General features: G+C 40.8%; 2 protein-coding genes across 3 annotated transcripts; one reads left to right on the top strand and one right to left on the bottom strand.

Annotated features, from left to right (window-relative positions):
- The first annotated feature begins 819 nt into the window (after positions 1 to 819).
- LOC116267207 (pyruvate kinase isozyme G, chloroplastic-like) lies at positions 820 to 9,496 on the top strand. The gene is made up of 12 exons (XM_031648814.2): positions 820 to 1,391; positions 2,600 to 2,887; positions 3,562 to 3,727; positions 4,528 to 4,662; positions 4,786 to 4,896; positions 5,006 to 5,094; positions 5,995 to 6,057; positions 6,874 to 7,049; positions 7,601 to 7,703; positions 7,806 to 7,954; positions 8,415 to 8,523; positions 9,146 to 9,496. The coding sequence occupies exons 1-12, from the start codon at positions 1,170 to 1,172 to the stop codon at positions 9,257 to 9,259; spliced, it is 1,725 nt and encodes a 574-aa protein (XP_031504674.1). The 5' UTR covers positions 820 to 1,169; the 3' UTR covers positions 9,260 to 9,496.
- Positions 9,497 to 12,482: 2,986 nt separating this feature from the next.
- On the bottom strand, positions 12,483 to 18,288 carry LOC116266838 (uncharacterized). Of its 2 annotated transcripts, none has more exons than XM_031648260.2 (2): positions 18,060 to 18,288; positions 12,483 to 15,146 (listed from the first exon to the last, which is right to left on the bottom strand). In XM_031648260.2, exon 2 carries the CDS (start codon positions 14,836 to 14,838, stop codon positions 12,835 to 12,837), a length of 2,004 nt encoding a protein of 667 aa, XP_031504120.1. In that variant the 5' UTR covers positions 14,839 to 15,146; positions 18,060 to 18,288; the 3' UTR covers positions 12,483 to 12,834. The 2 variants fall into 2 exon arrangements, with proteins under 2 accessions (XP_031504120.1, XP_031504121.1); XM_031648261.2 differs by lacking the exon at positions 18,060 to 18,288 and adding an exon at positions 17,703 to 18,017.
- Positions 18,289 to 20,833: the final 2,545 nt, after the last annotated feature.

Raw genomic sequence — 20,833 nt, 5'->3', positions numbered from 1 at the left:
CTTGGGTGGTCCTATGATATGCCTTTCAACTCAAGTTTTGTGCACTGTTTGCAATTCAGTAGAGTAACACCCATGAGAATTATACTGAAAATGAGTCACCAGTGTAACACTTGGGCCAACCAGCTCCTTCCAGACTCAGCAGTGGAGTATCTCTACAGCTACCTCTTTGTTGCCATGAGCCGCTCCTTCCAGACTCAGCAGTCGAGTATCTAAAGCTACCTCTTTGTTGCCAGGACCTGAGAAGGGCCCACCTAATGCAGAATGTCTATAAGAAATAGATAAAGTATTCAAAATAATGTTTAGTAACAAGAAAACTATATTCTTTGGAACACAGTGTTTCATATATGTTTTTCAATGGATGCATTCGTGAAATACCACTGTTCTTATCGAATTCTCTCAAAAGGTAATGAGACGGGAAAGTACATGCAGCCTGAGGTGGAGGAGCCTAATGCTCCTGAAAATTTGAAGGGTTAATTAATAACTTCATTTATTTATTGAATGACGAATTTAACTTTCAATCACCAGTTTTTTCTGCAGACAATACTGCGAAAAAAACTTAGGCAACAAAAATAACATAATTGAACCTTAATTTGGGTCTTGAACTTGACACTTCTAACGCTCTTCTGTCCCATCTAATTAGGCAACAAAATAACATAATTGAAACTTAAGTTAGGTCTTGAAGTTGTCATTTGTTATTCTATCTACTTTGTAAGACAATTTTTATATTTCCTCAAGGGGTGAGAACTCCGGAGCTTACCGTGATTTTAACCACTGAAGAAGTAACCCTAGAGCAGAGGATGGGAATGGCTGGAACGAGGGGCCCACCGACACCGTGGAAGTTGGCAGCGCCATCTAGCGTTGGCGCTTCAGTCTCTTTCGTTATAACCAAAGTGGCCGCCACTGTCTCCCCCTCTCCCTCTTCGATATAACCGAAGTGCCTCAGCTTTTCTCTACATTAATAACAGATTTCTTTGCAGAAGATAGAGAGACAGGGAGCTTAGCTTCTTTGGTTGTGAGTTCCACATTTCCTGTTCTCGTGGTAAATTGGTTGCAGCTTTTTTCGTTCGTTTTGGATTCTGTAGTGGGTTTCTTGAGAACATTTGGGTTGCTGCAGCCTGCATTGTTGGTCTGTTGAGTGAGAAGCAGAGGTCAAGAGGCTTCATATAGCAATGGCTCAACTCATTTCGTCGGGGTCTATCCACAAACCTACTTTCTTCCCCTGCAGCGGGAGTAGTCCTCCCTCTCTCAGATCTTCCCTCACCGGCAACGTAGCGGAGAGATTCCTTGTTCCGGCTAACGTGCAGGGAAAGCGGTCGCGGAGCTCCGTCGTGACGTCGGTCCTGCGTACAAAGCAATCAGGGCCTGAGATTCTTCCCAGCTTCCCTGTCGAGGTTCTCTCTTTTTCATATTATAACAAGAATTTTATTTTGTACCATTTCAAATGTTGTTCCCTTTTGCATGTTTCTTTTTTATGGAATACATTTCTTGTGGTTCCTTGCTTTCCTTTCTTAGGGGAAGAAACGATGCTATACTGAAGAATGCGGGATGAATTATTGAGTTTTATGCCAATATTTTTGTGGGTTTTTAGTTGAATGGATCTACCACGCGCAGATTTATGTCACAGAGCGGAAGTTCCAAAAGTTTTACCTAGTAAGAAGGGGATTAGATTTGGTGCGTCTAAGCTCATAATATTCATGTCAAACGAGTAAAAGAGAAAAAATTCCTAGGATTAGGAAACCGAAATTAAGAGAACATGGCAGTCGGAAGTTGCGTCTTTTTTCAGATTCACCCTATTGAGTAACCCATTTTCGTTTAGGAATGGGCAGCTATACTGCTCCCTTTTCCAGCACAGAGGTGGCATTGGCAGGAACGGAGATCCTCGTTATGAACTTGAGCTGGTGCCGACGGACGCATGTGAAAACACATTTCTCACTCATAAAGAGAAGTGCACGGATACATCGATCTATCACTAATAGTCACAACGCAGTTCACTTGAAACGATAAAAAGCTACCAAAGTAAGGCAGAGCGATATGTGCGTAAAAAAATATTAGAAGTATGAAAGAAAAAGTGAACTTTCCGATATAAGTATATTGGTTTCCAACTCGTCTCAACATATTTCAACGAATTTCTCATTACCGTTGGTAACTGGCGGTTCGCTTCATATATACACGCACGGATCTACAGCTGGTCATATCAACGTTAGCGACACTCAACTATTTCCAGACGATCCTAACGAGTGTCAACGCTTGCTTGTTATTTTATGGCGTTAAGAACGTTATTTTTTACCTTCCATGTTCATGTTACTACCTCAAAGACTTATACATAATGACACCTCAGTTGTTCCCTGTTCGTTACACTTAATTTTATATGTACATGCTAGGTCTGTATGGGTGCGACCTTACATGTGGAATGGGCGGTTAAAAGTGTGTCCTTTATATAGTCCCGCCATTCGTCGTGGGTTAACAAATCCATCAAGTCTATTCGACTGTCTCACACGCACGCCCCCCCCCCCCCCCCCCACACACACACACAGAGGCCGATTCAACCGTTGTCTTTTGGTTTACTTGAGTGAATTTAATAGTTTATCCTTCCAAACAGGACATTGGCAAATTTGACCGCCTTATAGGTTCTGAAGGGCTTGCAGACACATCGGCTGGCTTGTGTTCCATACAAAATGCTACACGGAAGACAAAAATTGTATGCACAATTGGCCCCTCAACAAACACACGTGAAATGATATGGAAGATGGCTGAGGCTGGAATGAATGTTGCTCGATTAAATATGTCTCATGGGGATCATGCATCCCACCAGAAGGTTATTGACTTAGTGAAAGAGTACAATTCACAAACAAAAGACAACGTCATTGCAATCATGCTTGATACCAAGGTAAGATGGTTTTATAAGGATTTACCACTGCTAGACCAATATTGTCTTCCTATCATCTACCTTTGTTATATTTTGTAAGTCTATGTTCTAAATCCTTTTGGCGATGTGCTGCAATGCATATAGTGTGCGAACGTTATACACACATGGGTGCACATGAAAACTCGTATATTTATTTTATTTAGTTGCTCAAAAATAATTTTTTATTTTCTTTTTTATGGTAAAACAAGGAAATTTTCTATACAGACCGACAACTTACCGTTTCAGGTATTGAAACTAGTCTGTGTTTTATACCATATCACATAATCATCAGGTTATGGCATTGCATTTTGAACTTCAAGAAAAGGTTGACAATCTGTTTTACAGATTTTCATGAGATAAGATTGGCATGGAAAAGGTCCACCCTAACAACCATACCATGTTTCGATATGTTTGCACAGAAATTAACACAGTTTTCTGAGATCGCCTAATCCTATCTCTGGTTGCCGATTTATTATTCATGCTGACAGCCAGCATGAGATAAAATTTAATTTCTGCACATCCACAAGGCCTTAGCATAGCTTTCTGAAATAACTGTTTATTTAAACTTGGTCTTTGATCTCATTTCCATCTCCTGTGTCATTTCCATATCCTTTTCCTCTTATGTTTCTAGATTCATGCATCTTGTTGTGCATCAGGGTCCAGAAGTGCGAAGCGGTGACCTGCCTCAGCCAATCACACTATCAGCTGGCGAGGAATTTACTTTTACCATCAAAACTGGGGTTGGCTCAGAGGACTGTGTCAGTGTGAATTATGATGATTTTGTCAATGATGTGGAAGTGGGAGATATGCTTCTTGTTGATGGTAGGTTTTCTTTGGCAATATATAGGTAGCAATTCGCTGGTGCCATGTGAACAATGTATGTACTTGTCAATTATGACATGGTTCTAATATTTTGAAATGGCTTGACATAGATTCTAATACAGAATGACATATATCCGCTCTTGTGAGCTCATTCCTGACATTGTACACATACACTCTGTTGTCATGGTTTCGTTACTTTCCTAGTTTATTTTCTTGGATATTAAATCTGCTTGCCATTTATTTCCTGCGCCAGTGGCATTCCTGGTTGATTGAACTGTTTATTCTTGCATTAGTTAGTTGAAGAACCAGTGGCCATTGTTGGTAAATTGCAATATAATCTTTTGCACTGATCCAGGAAATAGATACTTGTACTTATGTATAAGGAGTCTTCGTAAGTAAATGTGTCCGTAGCCTCTTTGGTATGGGCAATGTCGTGTCATTCCTTCATACCTTTTTCTTATGTGACTCCATCTCTTCAAAATCACATGTGAATGTCAAGAAATGTCTTTTTTCATCTAAGTTTAGTGCTCAATTATTAAAATATGCAGTGTACTGCCTTGGGTTGTGACTTGTGTGAACTCTGCATCCAATACTTTGTTATTGCTGAATAGGCTCCTTATCAATTTTCCGTATATTACTGCTGAAATCTTAACACCTTATACAACAAAATGGTTTAAACTTTAAATTATTTTCTGCTGCTATTGTGTTTCATGGGGGCTATAAGACTTGTCTTTAGAGATTTGTGGATCATTGTGTAATTTTAACATTTGGATGATTTACTCGTGTATACATATATCTAGGGGGTATGATGTCCTTATTGGTGAAGTCAAAGACAGAGGACTCAGTAAAGTGTGAAGTCATTGATGGAGGAGAGCTGAAGTCCAGGCGCCATCTAAATGTCCGAGGGAAGAGTGCAACACTTCCTTCTATTACTGGTAAGACCATTTGGATATTTAGTTGTCTACAAATAAGAACTTGATCATTTATGTTCACCTTGGTTCACATTGTTTCCAGTGATAACAAATTTAGTAACATAATTAGTGTGTTAATTTATACAGAAAAGGATTGGGAAGATATCAAATTTGGGGTGGAAAATCAGGTCGACTTTTATGCTGTTTCATTTGTTAAGGATGCAGAAGTAGTCCATGAGTTGAAAGATTATCTCAGAAGTAATGTTTCAAACAATCCCTTACTGATCACATTGAATTATTCAGCTATCTACAGTTATTTATTTTGCTTGAGTGATTCATTTTTCTGATTTTATGCTCGCTTCTTCAGGAAATTCTGCTGATATACATGTGATTGTAAAGATTGAAAGTGCAGATTCTATACCCAATTTACATTCTATCATCTCTGCATCGGATGGGGTAATACAAGTGCATGATCTTGTTGTTCTCATTTCAAAACTTCAAGTTGAATTTTCATTTGATTTGCACAAAGAGTGATAACCTTTGTAATCTTCATGATAAAGCCAAAGAGCTGGCCTTTTTGAATTATGATACTTTTTCTCATTATTTGTCAATGTGATTTCTTTGTTTAATAGGCACTTGGAGTGTGTCACTTGGTTCCAGATAATGGAGAATAGTGTTCATACCAATGTTGTACGTATCGTACGATACATGACCGTATCATAAAATACGTATCGTTGCGTTTCAAAAATGCGATACGATACCCCACCTGTATCGTAAACAAGTGGTGTATCGTGCCTGTACTGCACATATCGTACGATATAGGCACCGTATCATACGATACAGTTGTGATACGTTACGATACAGTTACGATACGTTGATTTTTTCGGAGTTATTTATATTTTTTTAGTTTTTTTTTTTTTAAATATGATACAGTTATGATACTTTACGATGTTTTACTATACATCGTATCTTAAAGCCAGACTGATACGGCTTACGATACACTTTTTAGTTTTTACAACATGGTTTATACAACTTTTTTGTCTGACACCAGCATCAAACTTGAATTTCTTTTTACCAAATTGTGGCATCTTCTGGTCATCATTCGTTGGTGCCTGCATTGCTTCCAACAATTTCACATATCACTCAGATTTGTCTCTTCTATCTCTCGGACTTGGGCTCCACAGTCGAATCAATCGGAAATTGTGTTTACATTTTCTCCTTGTTTGGTGCAAAGTTTTTACCTTTCCTGACTGGGAATATCTTGTGGCTGACTTTTCAACTCAAAAAACTGATCTATGTCAAAAATTTATTGAAGAAATAAGTTTCTTTACTTTTTTTTCTGTTTTCACTTTGTAGGCAATGGTTGCTAGGGGAGACCTTGGAGCTGAGCTGCCCATTGAGGAAGTTCCCATACTTCAGGTGAACTGTTTTTTCAGTTTGTATTCATCTATGGCATTTCAGATTGTGATGTCGTTTTTTATCCCATTTATTTTTCTTTTTGGATAATGACTAAAAATTCTTATTCTGGCTCTGATTTTCTTTGTAAAAATTATAGGATGCTTTTCAGATTATGTGGAAACTCAGTTGTATGGAAATCAGGATGGTTCATTGAATATTTTTAGTCAATATTTAAAGTATTGGCATGAAGCAACTGATTAGGAATGTAGGAAGAGGTGAGAGAAAATGTAGCTTCAAGGCCATTCCTGTGTAAATAACTATCTGGGATCCCACCTATGCTGCTAGGAAATCCTAGGCAAGCCGTGAAAGATCTTTGCTGCCCATTATGTTGTAGTTTTATCCATTTCTGTGATGGTTTCTATTCTACCTTTGCTTGGCATATCTGCTTAAGATTCTGGAGGATAATATTTCGAATGATGCTACTGACAGTGTTCCTATGCTGGCCAGCTTCTATAATCTGCAGTCCGATTATGTGATTTTTCATGTTCTACAGTTCAAATGTCTTAGATTCTCATGTGGATAAAAGTATGTCGAATAATAAGTGAACATGTTGCCTTCAAGTTAAGTAGGTAAAACAATTTAATGATTTATGAGTTCGCAGAGCCGCGAATGTTTACTGATACTTCTGTAAAGATTTGCATTGTTCTGATTGTTAATTGCTTTATTTTCTACAACGTACTGAGGAACAATAAAAATTACACACCTTTCTTTAAGAATATACCTCCCCTTGTTTTTGCTCAGAGGGGACTTGATTTGTTTTAATCTTCCTTTCTGTAGGAAGAGATAATTAGGATCTGCCGCAGCATGGGAAAAGCTGTCATAGTTGCTACTAATATGTTGGAGAGCATGATTGTCCATCCCACCCCAACCAGGGCAGAGGTATCTGACATTGCCATTGCAGTTCGTGAGGGTTCTGATGCTATCATGCTGTCAGGGGAAACTGCTCATGGGAAGTATGTTGCACAACTTATGCCATAAACTGAACCAGACTTGTTTAAATCTACAGACCGCACTTTATGCTTTATTTACTTTTTGATTTCTTGCACAAGCTTGTCTCAAGACATAAAATTTCGATATTTTCCAGGAATAATTAGAAATTGATAATATCATTTCATCAGAGAAATACTGCTAAAAAGATATAGGTTTTAAATCTCCGTTACTGTAGAGTGGATGTTAAATGATGATAATCTTCTTTTTCAATAATTTGTTTAACTGCAGGACCTGATACGAAGTGTCCTATCTTTCCAATTATAAAAGACTCCATGCTTTGAATATACTATTTATCACTTCTATGTTCCAGCTAGATTTGAATGCCAACGTAATTTATCTAATTGTAATTCAATTTTGGGATTTGGCAAACACAATGGCTACTAATATCCTGGAACAATGTTAATTGAGCAACTTCTCTGATGATTCAGACATCTCTAGCAGTAGCCACTCCTTCTGCTTGCTTCTATTTGTTGTTACAAAGATTTGCATTGGGCTGACCGGATTTTTTTTGCAGGTTTCCATTGAAGGCTGTGAGAGTACAACATACAGTTGCTTTGAGAACCGAAGCAACTATCGTGGCTGGAGAAACACCAGCTAATCTTGGTCAGGCTTTCAAGGTCCTCAAAAATCCCTGAACTTCTTCTCCATCAGTCACATGCTCGTGTTCTTTCTTCAATGTTTTTCTGCTGCACTAAACCTTGATTTTCCTGTCTGTGCAGAATCATATGAGTGAAATGTTTGCCTTCCATGCAACTATGATGTCCAATACACTTGGCACTCCAATTGTGGTTTTCACAAGGACTGGATATATGGCAATTCTTCTGAGTCATTATCGTCCTTCTGGAACTATCTTTGCTTTCACTGATGAGTACGTTTCTGGTTTGTCATGTTTAAAAGGAAATATGTGTACTTTTACCGAACTATGTTCTGGAAAATATCTCCGCAGTTATGTTGTGGAGTACATTTCATTCAAAGCAACAGATTCTTTGAAAAGGTTGTCACGAGACAACATGACTCGGGTGTGGGTGCATGTGCAGTTCAAGGAATGCTTGGGCACAGCAACAAACAAATTGCCTTTATTTTCATTAAATCATTGAGAATACACACACACACACACACACACACACACATACATACTGGAAAATGCTGCACCAGTGCTTGTGCCGCACTCCTTGCCTGTGTAACATAGATTTCATTGCATGCATATATTTTTCTGCTTTGGTATGGGCTACCTGCCTTCTGCCAAGTTTTGGAGGTTGCTGATTTCTCTCGGACTGTGAAACTGACATTTTACGTTGCTGTGGTGTTTGTTTTTGTTATCCTCACAGAGAGAGAGTGAGGCAGAGATTAGCTTTATATCAAGGTGTATGCCCAATATGCATGGAATTCTTGGACGATGCTGAAGAGACTTTCAAAGCTGCGTTGTCTTTTCTTAAGGTATTATAACACTTTTTTGAAGTTTTTCTATGGGGCTGACCATTTTGTGACGTGCAATGCTACATGAAAATTTGCATGTAGTAAAATTGCATCTATGATACTAGTATTTGATGAAAGCTGGTTAATATCATTGTCATAATATCTTTCTTGGGAAAATATCGATGAAGTTAAATTTGAGGAAGTTTTTCTCGAGTATTTTTTGGCAAAGTTTTTTTTTTCAGAAAATTTTGAGAAAAATCTCACCAAATTTTATAAAAGTAAAAAATCTTAAAAATTAGAGAAAATGAAAGTAAACGAGAAACTAATAATCACAAAAAGAAAGTGAAAAAATAGTCAAAAAATAGGCAAGATTTTCATTTCTTGCTGAGATTTTCAAAATGTCGTCAGATTTTCTCCGTAAATATATTTTCAAAACTCTTGCGATATCTGTGACGATGGAACTTAATGTATGGATATTCGAATTTTAATCCAATGTCACTGGGAAGTGGGGATGCTGCAGTTTATTCCCATGTTCTGTCCACCTGTTTAGCAATTTCAGTTGGCAGGTCGCAACAGTAGCGTGTCACATTTTTTAAACATGTATGCATGATACAAGTGATGGATAACTGTTTTTTCATTTCAGAGCCACGGAATGGTACAAGAAGGAGAACAGATTGCTCTACTTCAGAGTGGCCGCCAGCCAATCTGGCGGTCTCATACAACACACAATATTCAGGTGAGGAAAGTTAAGGCATAGACAGCCGGCGGACTGAGGGTAGCAGCATAGACTAACTGGCTGTCGAGTCACACACACACAGCATAGTTACCAGCAAAAGTGAAGGACATCACCGTAGCTTTTAGCTAATGTATTTTTTCCTTTTATTCCTTTTGCCTTGTGAAGTATGTAATAGTGGTGCTTCTTCTTGGACTTTGACAGTTACCAGGGAAGACAGAACCTGGCATTTTTTCCCGAAATCGTGCTTCTCCTTTCTTACCTTTCCTATCTATAAGTCTTTATGTTTTATGCTTTTAGTTTTGAACTCTGCCTCATGCCCCATTATTCCTCTATAGTGGGAATTCTTTACTTTGGGGTCATTCCTCTAATTGAACTCGACTTGGCCAGTAAGAAATCTCGAAGAGGTCGTTGTCATGTAGCAGAGCTGTATGTGAGCATGCATCTTCGCGACTGCGGACCAGCCATTCATCTTAACACTTCACATGATGGAGACAAGGTTTATTTCCAAAACTGTCAAGCCGGATGGTCAACAGATAGGGATCTTTGTGCTAAACAAGCTGCAGCAATGCATGCTAAATGTTCTTGTGTCAAGTTTAAGGTTTCCACTGCATTCATGATCTGGCCCCTTTGGTTGCATTATCCCCTTTTCTTCATCTCTCATGTCCTTTTCTGTCTTAAGCCAACCATGTCCTTCAAATGATGCACGTCTTCTGAACAGAAAGGTGGATTTAAAAATGGCTACTGTTGGCAGGTTTTTGCAGTAAACTCTCAAACAACAGCCTGAACTATCATTGGAATCGGAAATTGTCGAAGATAATTAAAAAGTACAGTATTTAACAAGACTAGGATCGCATAAACTAGCAAATGGTACCTCCACGTGTGAATCGAAATCAATTGCGTATTCCTGTCCCGGCCGCCTTTCTGAATCCCATCCTTTACATGCCTTTTCACAAGACTCGAAATGTGAACCGAAAAGGTTGCACCAGCAACCATCATGCTAAACAATGTTACTGACACCTGCCTTGTATGCACAGCCTAGGCAAAGCCTAGGCCAAGAGCACAGACTAAGATTATCCACCCTCACCACTGGGCATCCTCATAGCATTCAGTAACCTTCCTGCACCTGGTTCCGATTGCTCTGCGGAAGCAACGGGACCTGATCAGGTACCCAGCCGTTGATGAGATGATGCATACAGCTAGGTGCGGTCAAGCTGGGGAGGAGTTGATCGAGCTGCTTACGATCTCAAAATTCTTTCCCTGCTCGAACTATTTCTCTTTGCTTATGACATATTTCATGTGAATCACTTATCCTCTTTGTGACTCTTCATAAATCTCATCTATTTCCACATGAATTTGTGCTAAAAATGTGAGCCAAACTAAAGGAAAATTTTCACGGTAGAAAAGTTTGGCTTCTTTTATGTAAAAATTTTCAAACAAGCGTGGAGCTGGTGTTACCGTGGGACATGAGAAAGGGAAAGTTTGCATGTGAAAGTGAATTTTCTCCTAGGAAAAAGCTTCAATTCGGGAGCGACTTTTGGAGTCGTGACAGTAAGATGAGCGCGTGTTTTTTTGCTGTTTGTTTCACTTTGGGGAAAGTGAGAAACTTCTTTTAGCTACGGAAAATTTTCTTTTGTGGTTTCCACAGCGAGCCATCTCGTTGTAGTACAAGGATCTGCTCTTTTTCTTTTTGGCACTTTGTCCAACCATCGATTGGTTGCTGTATGACCTTTCTCTCCCTATCAACTACTACCTGTGATTGGTCCGGATGTTCTTTTCTTCTCTCTCTCTCTCTTTACTAGGGAATTATGATTGGTTTGGATGAAGCCCAACCATGTTAAAAAAGTTTAGCTTTAGTGTCAAATCAAGAGTTTAAAAATATGTTGCCCGGCCGACTAGAAGAATTGCCACCGGAAAACAGTGTATTTCCATTTTCAGGAGAGATTGAAGTGGGGTTGACATGTTTGTCTCGAGCACTGAAAACACAATCTTATCCACCAAATTAAGTATTTAATTATCTTTGATATGATCAGATTCTTGATTTAATCCAGCCCCACCTGCAAGTTTAGGAGAGACCTTTTAACAATGTAACTGGATGTTAGATTTGAGGCAAGATCTTTGCTTTGATGGATCATGGATTTAGGTGTTGATCTATTGCTTGATCAACGAAACCATGCCATGTATGTTCTTTTACTGGGTCAGTGAACCAATTACGACCACTGCAAGGAAAACAAATAGAGTGCAAACTCCCTTTTTCCTTCGTCACCAGGGTTCAGGCCTGCATCGATGCCTAATAAAAGAAATAGTATTTACCCTCAACTCGGTACCACAACCTACCTTATATTGGCACAAGAATATAGATCTCATGGGAATCAAACTAACGATGAGTTCCTTTCCACGCCACTGGGTGGACCGCGGTCGCTTCTATTGTTTTAAAGTAAAATGAAAAGGAGAGAAGAAGAAAAGAGCTTTCTAGTGGGCATGATGTACCGACATTGGCCCCTAATAAGCAGCAGTGCTTTGCCTCCTCGTCTAAAGGGAAAAAGAAAAAAAAGTTAAGGTGACTAAGCTAATGAAAAGGGCTAGTTTTTCAGTCACAAAATAACAACAGCAAAAGTTGTGAGCTGGAAAGAAGAATATAAGCTTTCCCACCACTAAACGAAACAAGTAAAGCGCCCGGAAATGGCCTGTTGTTGAGGAGCACCGCCCACAGTTTTTCCATCTCCACTTTATTTCAAAGGCAAAAAACCAATTGTACTCGAGCTGACGCGATTCAGCTTTCTATTCTCACCTCACAAGGTGAATGCTGTGACTGCCAGTGTGGGAAAAGAAGGTTCCTTTAAAGGAAGTGGTTTCCTTTCCACCATGAGCCAGCGAAGCCTAAGAGGCCTTCCCTTTCTCAAAACCCTACTTCCTTTTGTTATTCTAAAATGGGAAGAAAAAAAAAAAAAACTCTCGGAGCCAGCCATTCCCAGTAGTCCAGGTCAGTTCCTATTGGCACCCTTTTATATATATATATATATATATATATATATATATATATATAGTGGCAGTCCGATTTGTCCATATGTTATGGGTCCACTGTCTGGCATCAGGAACAACCAGGCGGTTCCACGTGATTCCGGACACAAGTGAAAGCATACAGACTGTGAACGTTGGAACCAACCGAGTGCCCTGCACCCATTAGAAGTACCGCAACTGAGGACATGGAAAAGAAGATTAAAAAGAAGGCAAATTCATTACAAAGTACAAAGACAGGAGAAGCCAGCAATATTATATTCACATAGACCTGAACATGTCTGAGAACATTTATATATTTACATTGCATAGATTTTAAACAGCTAGACGACCCAATCACAATTCACAACCTAAAAAGTAAAACCCCTTTTATTGCTTCAGGGGTTTTAGGGCAAATGCTTATCGAGTAATGAAATAACAAGAACTAAATCCATTTTAGTTTCGAGCCATGTGCTTATTTTTATTTTTACCTTTGGGGAATGAGAAAACCAAAACCATGACCGTGACCTTTTGAGACACTAGACCTCTATGACTGCTACCACCCAAAATACCCCTATGCAGCAGGACTGACGGAGCTAACTTCACGGCCAGCGCGAGACGGTGTAAGATGGGCTGGGCTCCGATGGATCATTTCCACCGTTGAAGGAACCCTTCCTAAGCAACGCCATCAGAGTTCCTCCGTGCACTCTTCCTTCAGGCACTGAAGTGGCATTGTCGCTGCGCCGGCAAGATTCCGCCGGAGACTGCAGGGAGACCACAGGATACGAAGGACCATGCACGATGACAGGTTTTTTAGAGGTGCCCTGAAGGAGCCCGAATGCTGCCAGGCTGCTTTCTCCACCGCACCCACTTGCAAAATCTATGTGCATTACTTCTGCCTTCTCCTTGACCACTTCAGATATGGTGAGTTTTCGGTTGTGGCGGGCGGAAGAGACGGTGGCCTGACTGAGCGTGCCACCACCGTGCACACGCTTGTCCTGCACCAACGCACTGTGCGCCTGGCACAGACCAGTCTTTCCCCGCGCAAACCTGTCGCAGGGCCCCTGAGCAACGCCTTGACCGGCGGCTGGGCCGAGGTGCTGTCCCCACGTGCACCGTTTGCCACCGCCGTGCGCTTTGCAGAAGTCGGTGCTGCCCTGGGCGCTCTTGCCACAGCCCTCTGCCTTGCACCGCTTGCCACCTCCATGCCTGACGCAGTAGTTAGTCCTTCCCCTGGCGCTCTTGGTGCAGTCCGGCGCCGCGCACCTCTTGCCACCTCCATGAGCAACGCAGAATTTCGTCCCGCCATGGACGCTCTTGGTGCAGACACCACCGCCCTGAAAGGAGCACCGCTTGCCGCCACCATGCCCCTTGCACAGAGGCGTGCTCCCTTCTGCACCCTTCGTGCACCCGGGGAAGGTGCACCGCTTGCCACCGCCGTGCGCCTTGCAGAACATGGTGCTGCCTTGTGCACCCTTGTTGCATTTAGGGAACTGACATCGCCTGCCGCCTCCGTGAGAGATGCACAGCCCGGATAACCCTTCTGCACTCTTGGTGCAGTTCTCCCTCTGGCACCTCTTACCCCCACCGTGCCTGATACACAAGCCTGACTTCCCTCTGGCTGCCTTGGTGCAACCTCCTGAGAAGCCACACCTCCTCCCGCCTCCGTGAGCAATGCAGAAGTCGGTGCGCCCTTCCGCACTCTTGGTGCAGCCGAGGTACTCGCACCTCCGGCCACCGCCGTGGGCTTTGCAGTACACTGTCCGCCCCTCGGCGCCTTTGTTGCAGCCAGGTTTCTGGCACCTCCTGCCTCCTCCGTGGGCAATGCACAACCCGGAGGCACCCCTTGCTCCCTTCCCGCATCCTGCAAATTGGCAGGTTTTTGTGGTATTGTTACGTGGTTGAGTAAGCCCGGAAGTACAGGCAGCTGGGCCTTTCGGCACCGGAGTTACATTTGATAATGCTGGAACGTCATCGTTAAGATCACCATTAGCTGAACTTTGGTTGAGATCAAAGACTCGCTCTACTGCAGGGGGCAGACGACTGCCCGAGGCCCAACGAGAACATGTCGAACCGTCATCAACTAAAACGGTTTCATTTGTGTTCCGGTTAACAACGGATGCTGGAGTGATACTGGTGATATCGGACTCTGCAGGTCCAGTTGAAAGACTCAACTGGAGGTGAAATGTCGAATCCATGTCCATCACTTTGTGAGCATTCGGCGGCGGTCCATTGGGGCTTGTACTTTTGTCATTGCTAAGGTGAAGACTAAAGTTCAAGCCCAGATCCATGGAGGTCTCTTCATCTGTAGTTTCTTTAGCTGATGTTAGAGTGCAAGTCTCTGAGCTTTCCTTCGTATCCGAGGTACTGGGTGATCGGCCTAAGCCAAGGACTAGTAAAGACCCATCAATGGTTTCCCCAAACTTCCTCTTTATGCCCTTTGGTGGTGGAAATTGAGGTGTGACAGAACCAGGGGAGTCCAGCCTCAAGACAGTATCTGTACAATGCCCTGATAGGAATACACTGCCTTTACCTAAATTCTCAAAAGCATTTACAGACATGGGTTGCGAAGAAAATCCGAGGTGATTAAACCTGGGATCCATCATAGGCTCCTTACTTCTTGAAGACGCTACTATGGTCTTAACTCTTCTTAACTCCAAAAGTGATAAAGCCTGCCTGACTTCCGGGAAAAAAAAGGAAAAAATCAATGTGGTAAATTAAAGCAACATGGACCCCATGTAGTGCAAGCAACCTCCGCTGACAAATCCAGACGTGTCTTTTCGATCCATCTCTTTGAAACTAACACCGGAAATCACAAAATTATCAACTTCTCAGATGTATTGGATGAGTTAGACCTTCACTCAGTACAAAGTCATAGTCTACCAGTAATCACTCAGTGTCCTTCAGGGGTCAACTGCAAAGCGCATGGAGGTGTAATCAGTTCCATGATGGCAATAATGGAAGTTACCAGCAGTAGAAATTAGCTCCAGGATTGGTTTGGATCTATATAGCATCATATATAAATTTCATCATCTATATAGCATCATATATAAATTTCATCCACATAAAAAACTTTACACACACACACACACAGATATATATATATAGAACGCAACGAGGCCAAAAGAGTTTCACCAACAAACAGAAAAAGCTCTACCACATGAATAAAGTATAGAGTTATCATCAACTTTATTGTCTCAAAAGGTATTTATCTTTCGTGAGTGCAGGCACAACTTGCAAAAGTCGACCAGTAGTACAAACTTCACCGGCAAAATACAAGCAAGTTCGCAACTAAATAATATCATTGAACATGGAAACTTTCAGATATTACATTGACAAACTACAATATCGAACAGAGTACTAAAAGACAATGTTATCTCAAAAGGAAAAAATACAGCAGGAAAGAGAAACTCTGCATTTGACAGCTAACCGAAGTGACGTCAGAGACAAAAAAACATAACCCTGCAGAAAAAGGGCAACCATTAGAACCAAATTACAATGAAAAATGGCTCCCTTGAGGCGGCCTGAGGTTGAGATGAAGCCGCCTGAGAATGGAGGGGGCGGGTGCACACTCAAATTATCAGACCACGCTTCCTAGTTACTACACGTATCATTGAGCACATGAGATAAATAAATTATGTTTCATGGAAGGGTGTAAGCAAACTCTTAGTTTTGAGAACGGGCTCCTTCCAATGGCCCATAAAGAATCTAAACGGGAATTTTGAACAGGGTCATAAAGGGGCAGAACTGACATAGGGCCCGAAAGAGAAAGACCGGCAAAGCCAAAAGTGGGACAAAATCAAATCAGATTTGGCAATAAAAGAAAGGAAGAAAGCTCATTTCACTCGCTCTCCTTACTTCCCAGGAACTGAACTCACGAAGAAAGATGAAATACACCTTAAAGTTCTGAACACAAAATGGAAAAGGGAACAACGTCTTCGGGCTTTTCAATGTTAATATCCTGATCAAAATATAAAATTTGAAGTGACAACCTATGAATCATAGCATGACCAAAGTTGGACTAGACTGAGAGGCATAAAGTTCTGATGCATTTGCACGAAAATGGAAGATCTTACGACTCTGAAAAAGAAGAACTGAAAGTTCACGGCGAAAGGCATATATGAATTCTTTCTCAACCTATCTTTGAGATGCCGAGACAACCAAAGTTAAGATTGGTTGTCAAGTTCCTGAATCTTTACTAGGGGAAAAAGGAAAGATGAGACGCGAAGTCAAACAAGGACAGAAGATCAATTATTCGATAAAAATTAAAGATTAAGCAAAAGAAGAAGGAATAAATGCAAGAGCTAACAATTAGATTCCCAATCGGCTTTTCAGTAGAAATGTTCCACAAGAAGTCAATCGAACACAAGTCTCAATAACACTACAGTTCTATAATCGGAGATATAGAAAGGGAATAAGTCTACATCTTTGGAAAAAGTTTACAAGACGCGCTGAAACTAACGAAACAAACCACGCAATACCTTTCACAGAAACAGAAGAGAATACAAAAATAGGAAACGAAAGATGTAGTAGAGGTGGAGCAGACATAACATAGATAAGTGAAGAGAGAAAGAAAGAGAGAGAGAGAGAGAGAGAGAGAGAGAGAGAGCCCCTGGGGCCTGAAGCATATGAACCACAATGTATAGAGCCACAATGGAAGAATCTTAGCAACAGAAAGACAGTGAAAAGAAAAAAGGAAACCAGTGTATAACTTTGACGCCCTTGAATTTATCACTGACCAAAAGATGCATTCAACAAAGCAGAAAATATCATGAATGGAGGAGAATTTACCGAGCTGGAAAATTGCAAGGAAAATATCTATTGTTTCAAAATTACAAGAAGCATAGCTAATTCTAGCAAGTTCAAAACAAAGAAACATGGAATACTCTTCTCCCGTTACAATTTGTTCGTAGAAGATATCGGTGCTAGATACAACAACTCATACTGAAAGCGTAAGTAAGGTCTCCCATTAAAGCCAAAGTCCAAGAAAAAGGAAAAAAAGTGCCGCACAAAGCAGAGAAAATATAAAAAACATCAAATTTGACGGTGTAAATTGAGAATAAACGCGAATAGTTTTATACCCAAAAAAGAACCAAAAGAAATATGAGCTAAACTGAACCTATAACCATGGCATTCAAAGAAAGTTCAATCAAGATTATGCTTCATTTTACCTCCACAGGGAAAGAAATCAAACAAACCAGAGAAGACTTCACAAACGAAATGAGGCAAATTCAATCAGGCAAAGGACACACAGTTTTCTCCTTACCCAGTCAATCAAAACACCTCAAAAGAAAGAAACCTCACGGAAGGAATCATATATAACAAGAAAACAACGAAAACAAGAACTTTCAGCCATAAGAAATAGGGGGAAAAGGAAAACTCAGAATAGGAACGAACAAAGCACCAGAAATTTCCTCAAGAAACGGAAGTTGAATCGCATGAAAAGGGCAAAGCGCCAGAAAATCGATACCTGAACAAGAAATCCTTCAAATACCCAGGCTCAGAGCGTCCATTAAAACCCAAAACATGATTCGCAGTCACGATTCGCGAAAGAAAGCCATAAGTAAGAGGAAAAACCACAGACGAAAAGCGAGCAAACGCGTTTCAGCGCTTCAACAACGACACTCGTAGAAGAATCCAAAACTTTCAACGATTTTCACAGTCGAAACACGGAACACAAAAAAAACTTCCAAATTTCACCCTTCTTCCTGTTCAGTAACAGCAGTTCTTAAAGCACACAGAAAGCAACTGAATAAAAGAAGCAGCTCACAGAGCAAAGCACAGCGAGAGAGACAGAGAAATGAGAGAGAGAGATAACGATGCGCACCTCAGAGCTCCAATTAATGGCTTCCCTTGGAGTTAAAGAAGCCTGGAACAACTCAATCGTCACAGACAGAGACAGAGAGAGAGAGGATTGAGATATGAATGCCTAGGGCTTCTCGACTCTATAGGATCGAAGAGAGTGAAATCGACAAGTAAGGAAACGGAGCGCCTGCGAGAGAGAGAGAGAGAGAGAGAGAGAGGCCAATGGTGAGCGAAAACAAAGTGCTAAGAAAATGAATACAAATAAAACTTTGGGACGAACGAATTACTAATTTGTACTTTAAAATAGCCCCGAAGGACGAAAGGGACCACTCCTTCCCAGAAAACCCTCTTCCTTTATCTAAAATGCCCAACATGCCCCATTTCCCACCAAATCGTGATGACCATTATGCCCCTGATTTGCCTTTTTGTGTGCTTTCCGGAGGTCGGCCCGAAATATCCCGGCTCGACCCGTTAGTTGGTTTTGATCCACAAAGTTGGTTTCCCTTCCCGGATCGATACATCTTCTAAATATCAGATTTTATTCAATGTTAACATGAAAGCAACATTTATTCAGTGCTTCATAACTTTTTGTACTTTTGTCAATATTCTCATGTAAGTTTTACAAGCTTTCCATTTTATGTTTGCAATCGTATAATTTTTATTTTTGAAAAAGCTTTACTAATTAAGAGCACCATTAACCTACACTAGTAAGCAGGTTTCATATAATTAAAATAATAAACAATAATATTATTATTATAATTTCCCGTGGAGATAATAAAAAACTATTTTTTTTTTCAGAAACTGATAGTTTTTGTTTACACTAAAAAAGAATTTTGGGTAAGCAAAATAAGTATTTCATTCTACCACAAATTCTCATCTACCCTCTTGTCCCTTAAGAACCGATTGACAAACATAACGGACTGATACTGTCTAACGATTTTAACCCAAAAAACTTGGTTAGATTTAAGAAACACTATTTTATAAAGTTCTATGAACCTACCTTAATTTTTGAGACAGTTTCATTAGACAATATCAATTTATTATAAGCCCCAAACAGTTTCATAAAATACATTGAAAATGCTGCTCTTGCCGTACTTTAATTTAATGCCTTCATCTTTAGTATTTTTAACATACAGCAACCCAATCTAAAAATATTATCCAGCCATGAAGTGATAGAAGCGTAAACGAGTCGGGTATGAATGCATTCCCTGACCCGAATGCGATGAGCGACGAGATCGAATCGACTGGGGCGTGTACCGGGGAATGAATAAATAAGGCGATTAGGTGCAGGGCAGTTCGGTCACTGAAACAAGTTCCAGAAGCAGGGATGCGGGGACGCGACGGTAATTAGGGGAGAAGAGCGAGGCCCTTTCCGACACTAAGAGGTGGGGGGGGGGGGGGGGGCTCGGGAGGGGCAAAAATGGAGAAATGACGAGGAAAGAGAGGCGGGGTGGGCCCCAGTGCAGACGGCACAGATGACGTCACGGTGCGTGGGGGCGGGAGGGGAGGCCCTCGCAGTCGCTCGTTGTGCGCCCTTTCGCGTGGGCCCCACTCGAAGGCGGCCACTATCCTCCCCCTCCTTACGAGCGGCGTTTTTTCTTTTTTCCTCTCCCTCTCCCCGTCCCTTTTTAGTTTTTACTATTTTACCCTTACCTTGTTCGTTGCATAACGAAATTATTGCTTCCCCATCAAGGCATTGGTCATTTCAGGTGTGCACCATGGTGTTCATTTTATATTAAAATTCATGAGTTTTTTTTTACATCTTTAAAAAAATTTAAAATTTTATAACTAATACCTCTTAATCAAAATTTTTTGATTTCACCCATCTTTATATGTGATATAAAAGGTTATTTTGTTTGCATCTTTCCATGCATATGGAAATGCATATTCCTGGCAATGCACTAACTCCTGCTTTCACGATATATACTTGTGATTGTGCTTCTAGATCACGCATATCAATATAAAATATGGCATGGGATGTATCGGAAGGGTGATGATTGGTGATGCTCCTCGAATTCATTCTTATGCGTCACAGCGACATGTTCTACGTATGCTTTTACTTGGATAATCTGTTTAATTGCTGCGAATGACGAGATTTGCCGCGGTTTTTTAATATATAAACTATGTAGATTATATCTGCGGCCGATATTAAACTTGGCCACGTACATGAAGCGCATAAAGTTCACCTTTTTCAACAAGGTTCAGGTGAGCCGGAATTTAGGTAAACGGGCAAAGGCACGTAAATTTCGTGGTTGGGGCGGGAGTGAAATGTAAATTTACATAACCAACGGTTTTGATAAACTTGAACGTTTATTATGGTTCGTTTATCTGGTTTTTTTCTGTTGTATCATTGGTTTAAGTTGTATTTTTTTTCTAAGTTGGGTTTGGATGATAACTTCAAAAACTTGGATTTGTAAAAACTAGACTTTGTTACAAAGCCTGGTTGCTTTTGCCGTCTGGTTTATGTTTTTAAGTGATTCACCCAAACAGGTTCTTAAAATTTTTTTTTTCGATCAAAAGTTCAGTCTGCCCAGTTTCTGGAGGGGCATAGCATAACGAACTAGTGGAAATGTGAAGGGACTGTCATTAGTTGGATTGAGTGGCTTTTAGTTGGTGAGTGTCCCTCTCCCCACCATGTCTGGAAGGAACCCTCGACCCCGAGGGTAGGGGGAAAGGGGAGAGGCTTTTGTGTCCTCGAGGATATCTCCTCATCTAAAATCTGGTGGGACCCTCTCTCATCACAACTTGCCCAATAAGAACTAAACATTTTTTTGTTTGTTTTCAAAATTTTGTATG

Source organism: Nymphaea colorata, chromosome 13 (genome assembly GCF_008831285.2).
Source record: "Nymphaea colorata isolate Beijing-Zhang1983 chromosome 13, ASM883128v2, whole genome shotgun sequence".
Lineage (NCBI taxonomy): Eukaryota > Viridiplantae > Streptophyta > Magnoliopsida > Nymphaeales > Nymphaeaceae > Nymphaea > Nymphaea colorata.
The sequence above is the reverse complement of the archived record's forward strand: the minus strand, read 5'-3'. Positions and strand labels throughout refer to the sequence as shown.

What these genes read in the sequence shown, in the direction of transcription:
- LOC116267207 (XM_031648814.2), top strand. Translation starts at nt 1,170, where the DNA reads ATGGCTCAACTCATTTCGTCGGGGTCTATCCACAAACCTACTTTCTTC. An exon ending in TTCCCAGCTTCCCTGTCGAG is followed by an intron (nt 1,392 to 2,599) that starts GTTCTCTCTTTT and finishes CCTTCCAAACAG; the next exon opens with GACATTGGCAAATTTGACCG. An exon ending in AGGAAGTTCCCATACTTCAG is followed by an intron (nt 6,058 to 6,873) that starts GTGAACTGTTTT and finishes TCCTTTCTGTAG; the next exon opens with GAAGAGATAATTAGGATCTG.
- LOC116266838 (XM_031648260.2), bottom strand. Translation starts at nt 14,838, where the DNA reads ATGATGGATCCCAGGTTTAATCACCTCGGATTTTCTTCGCAACCCATG.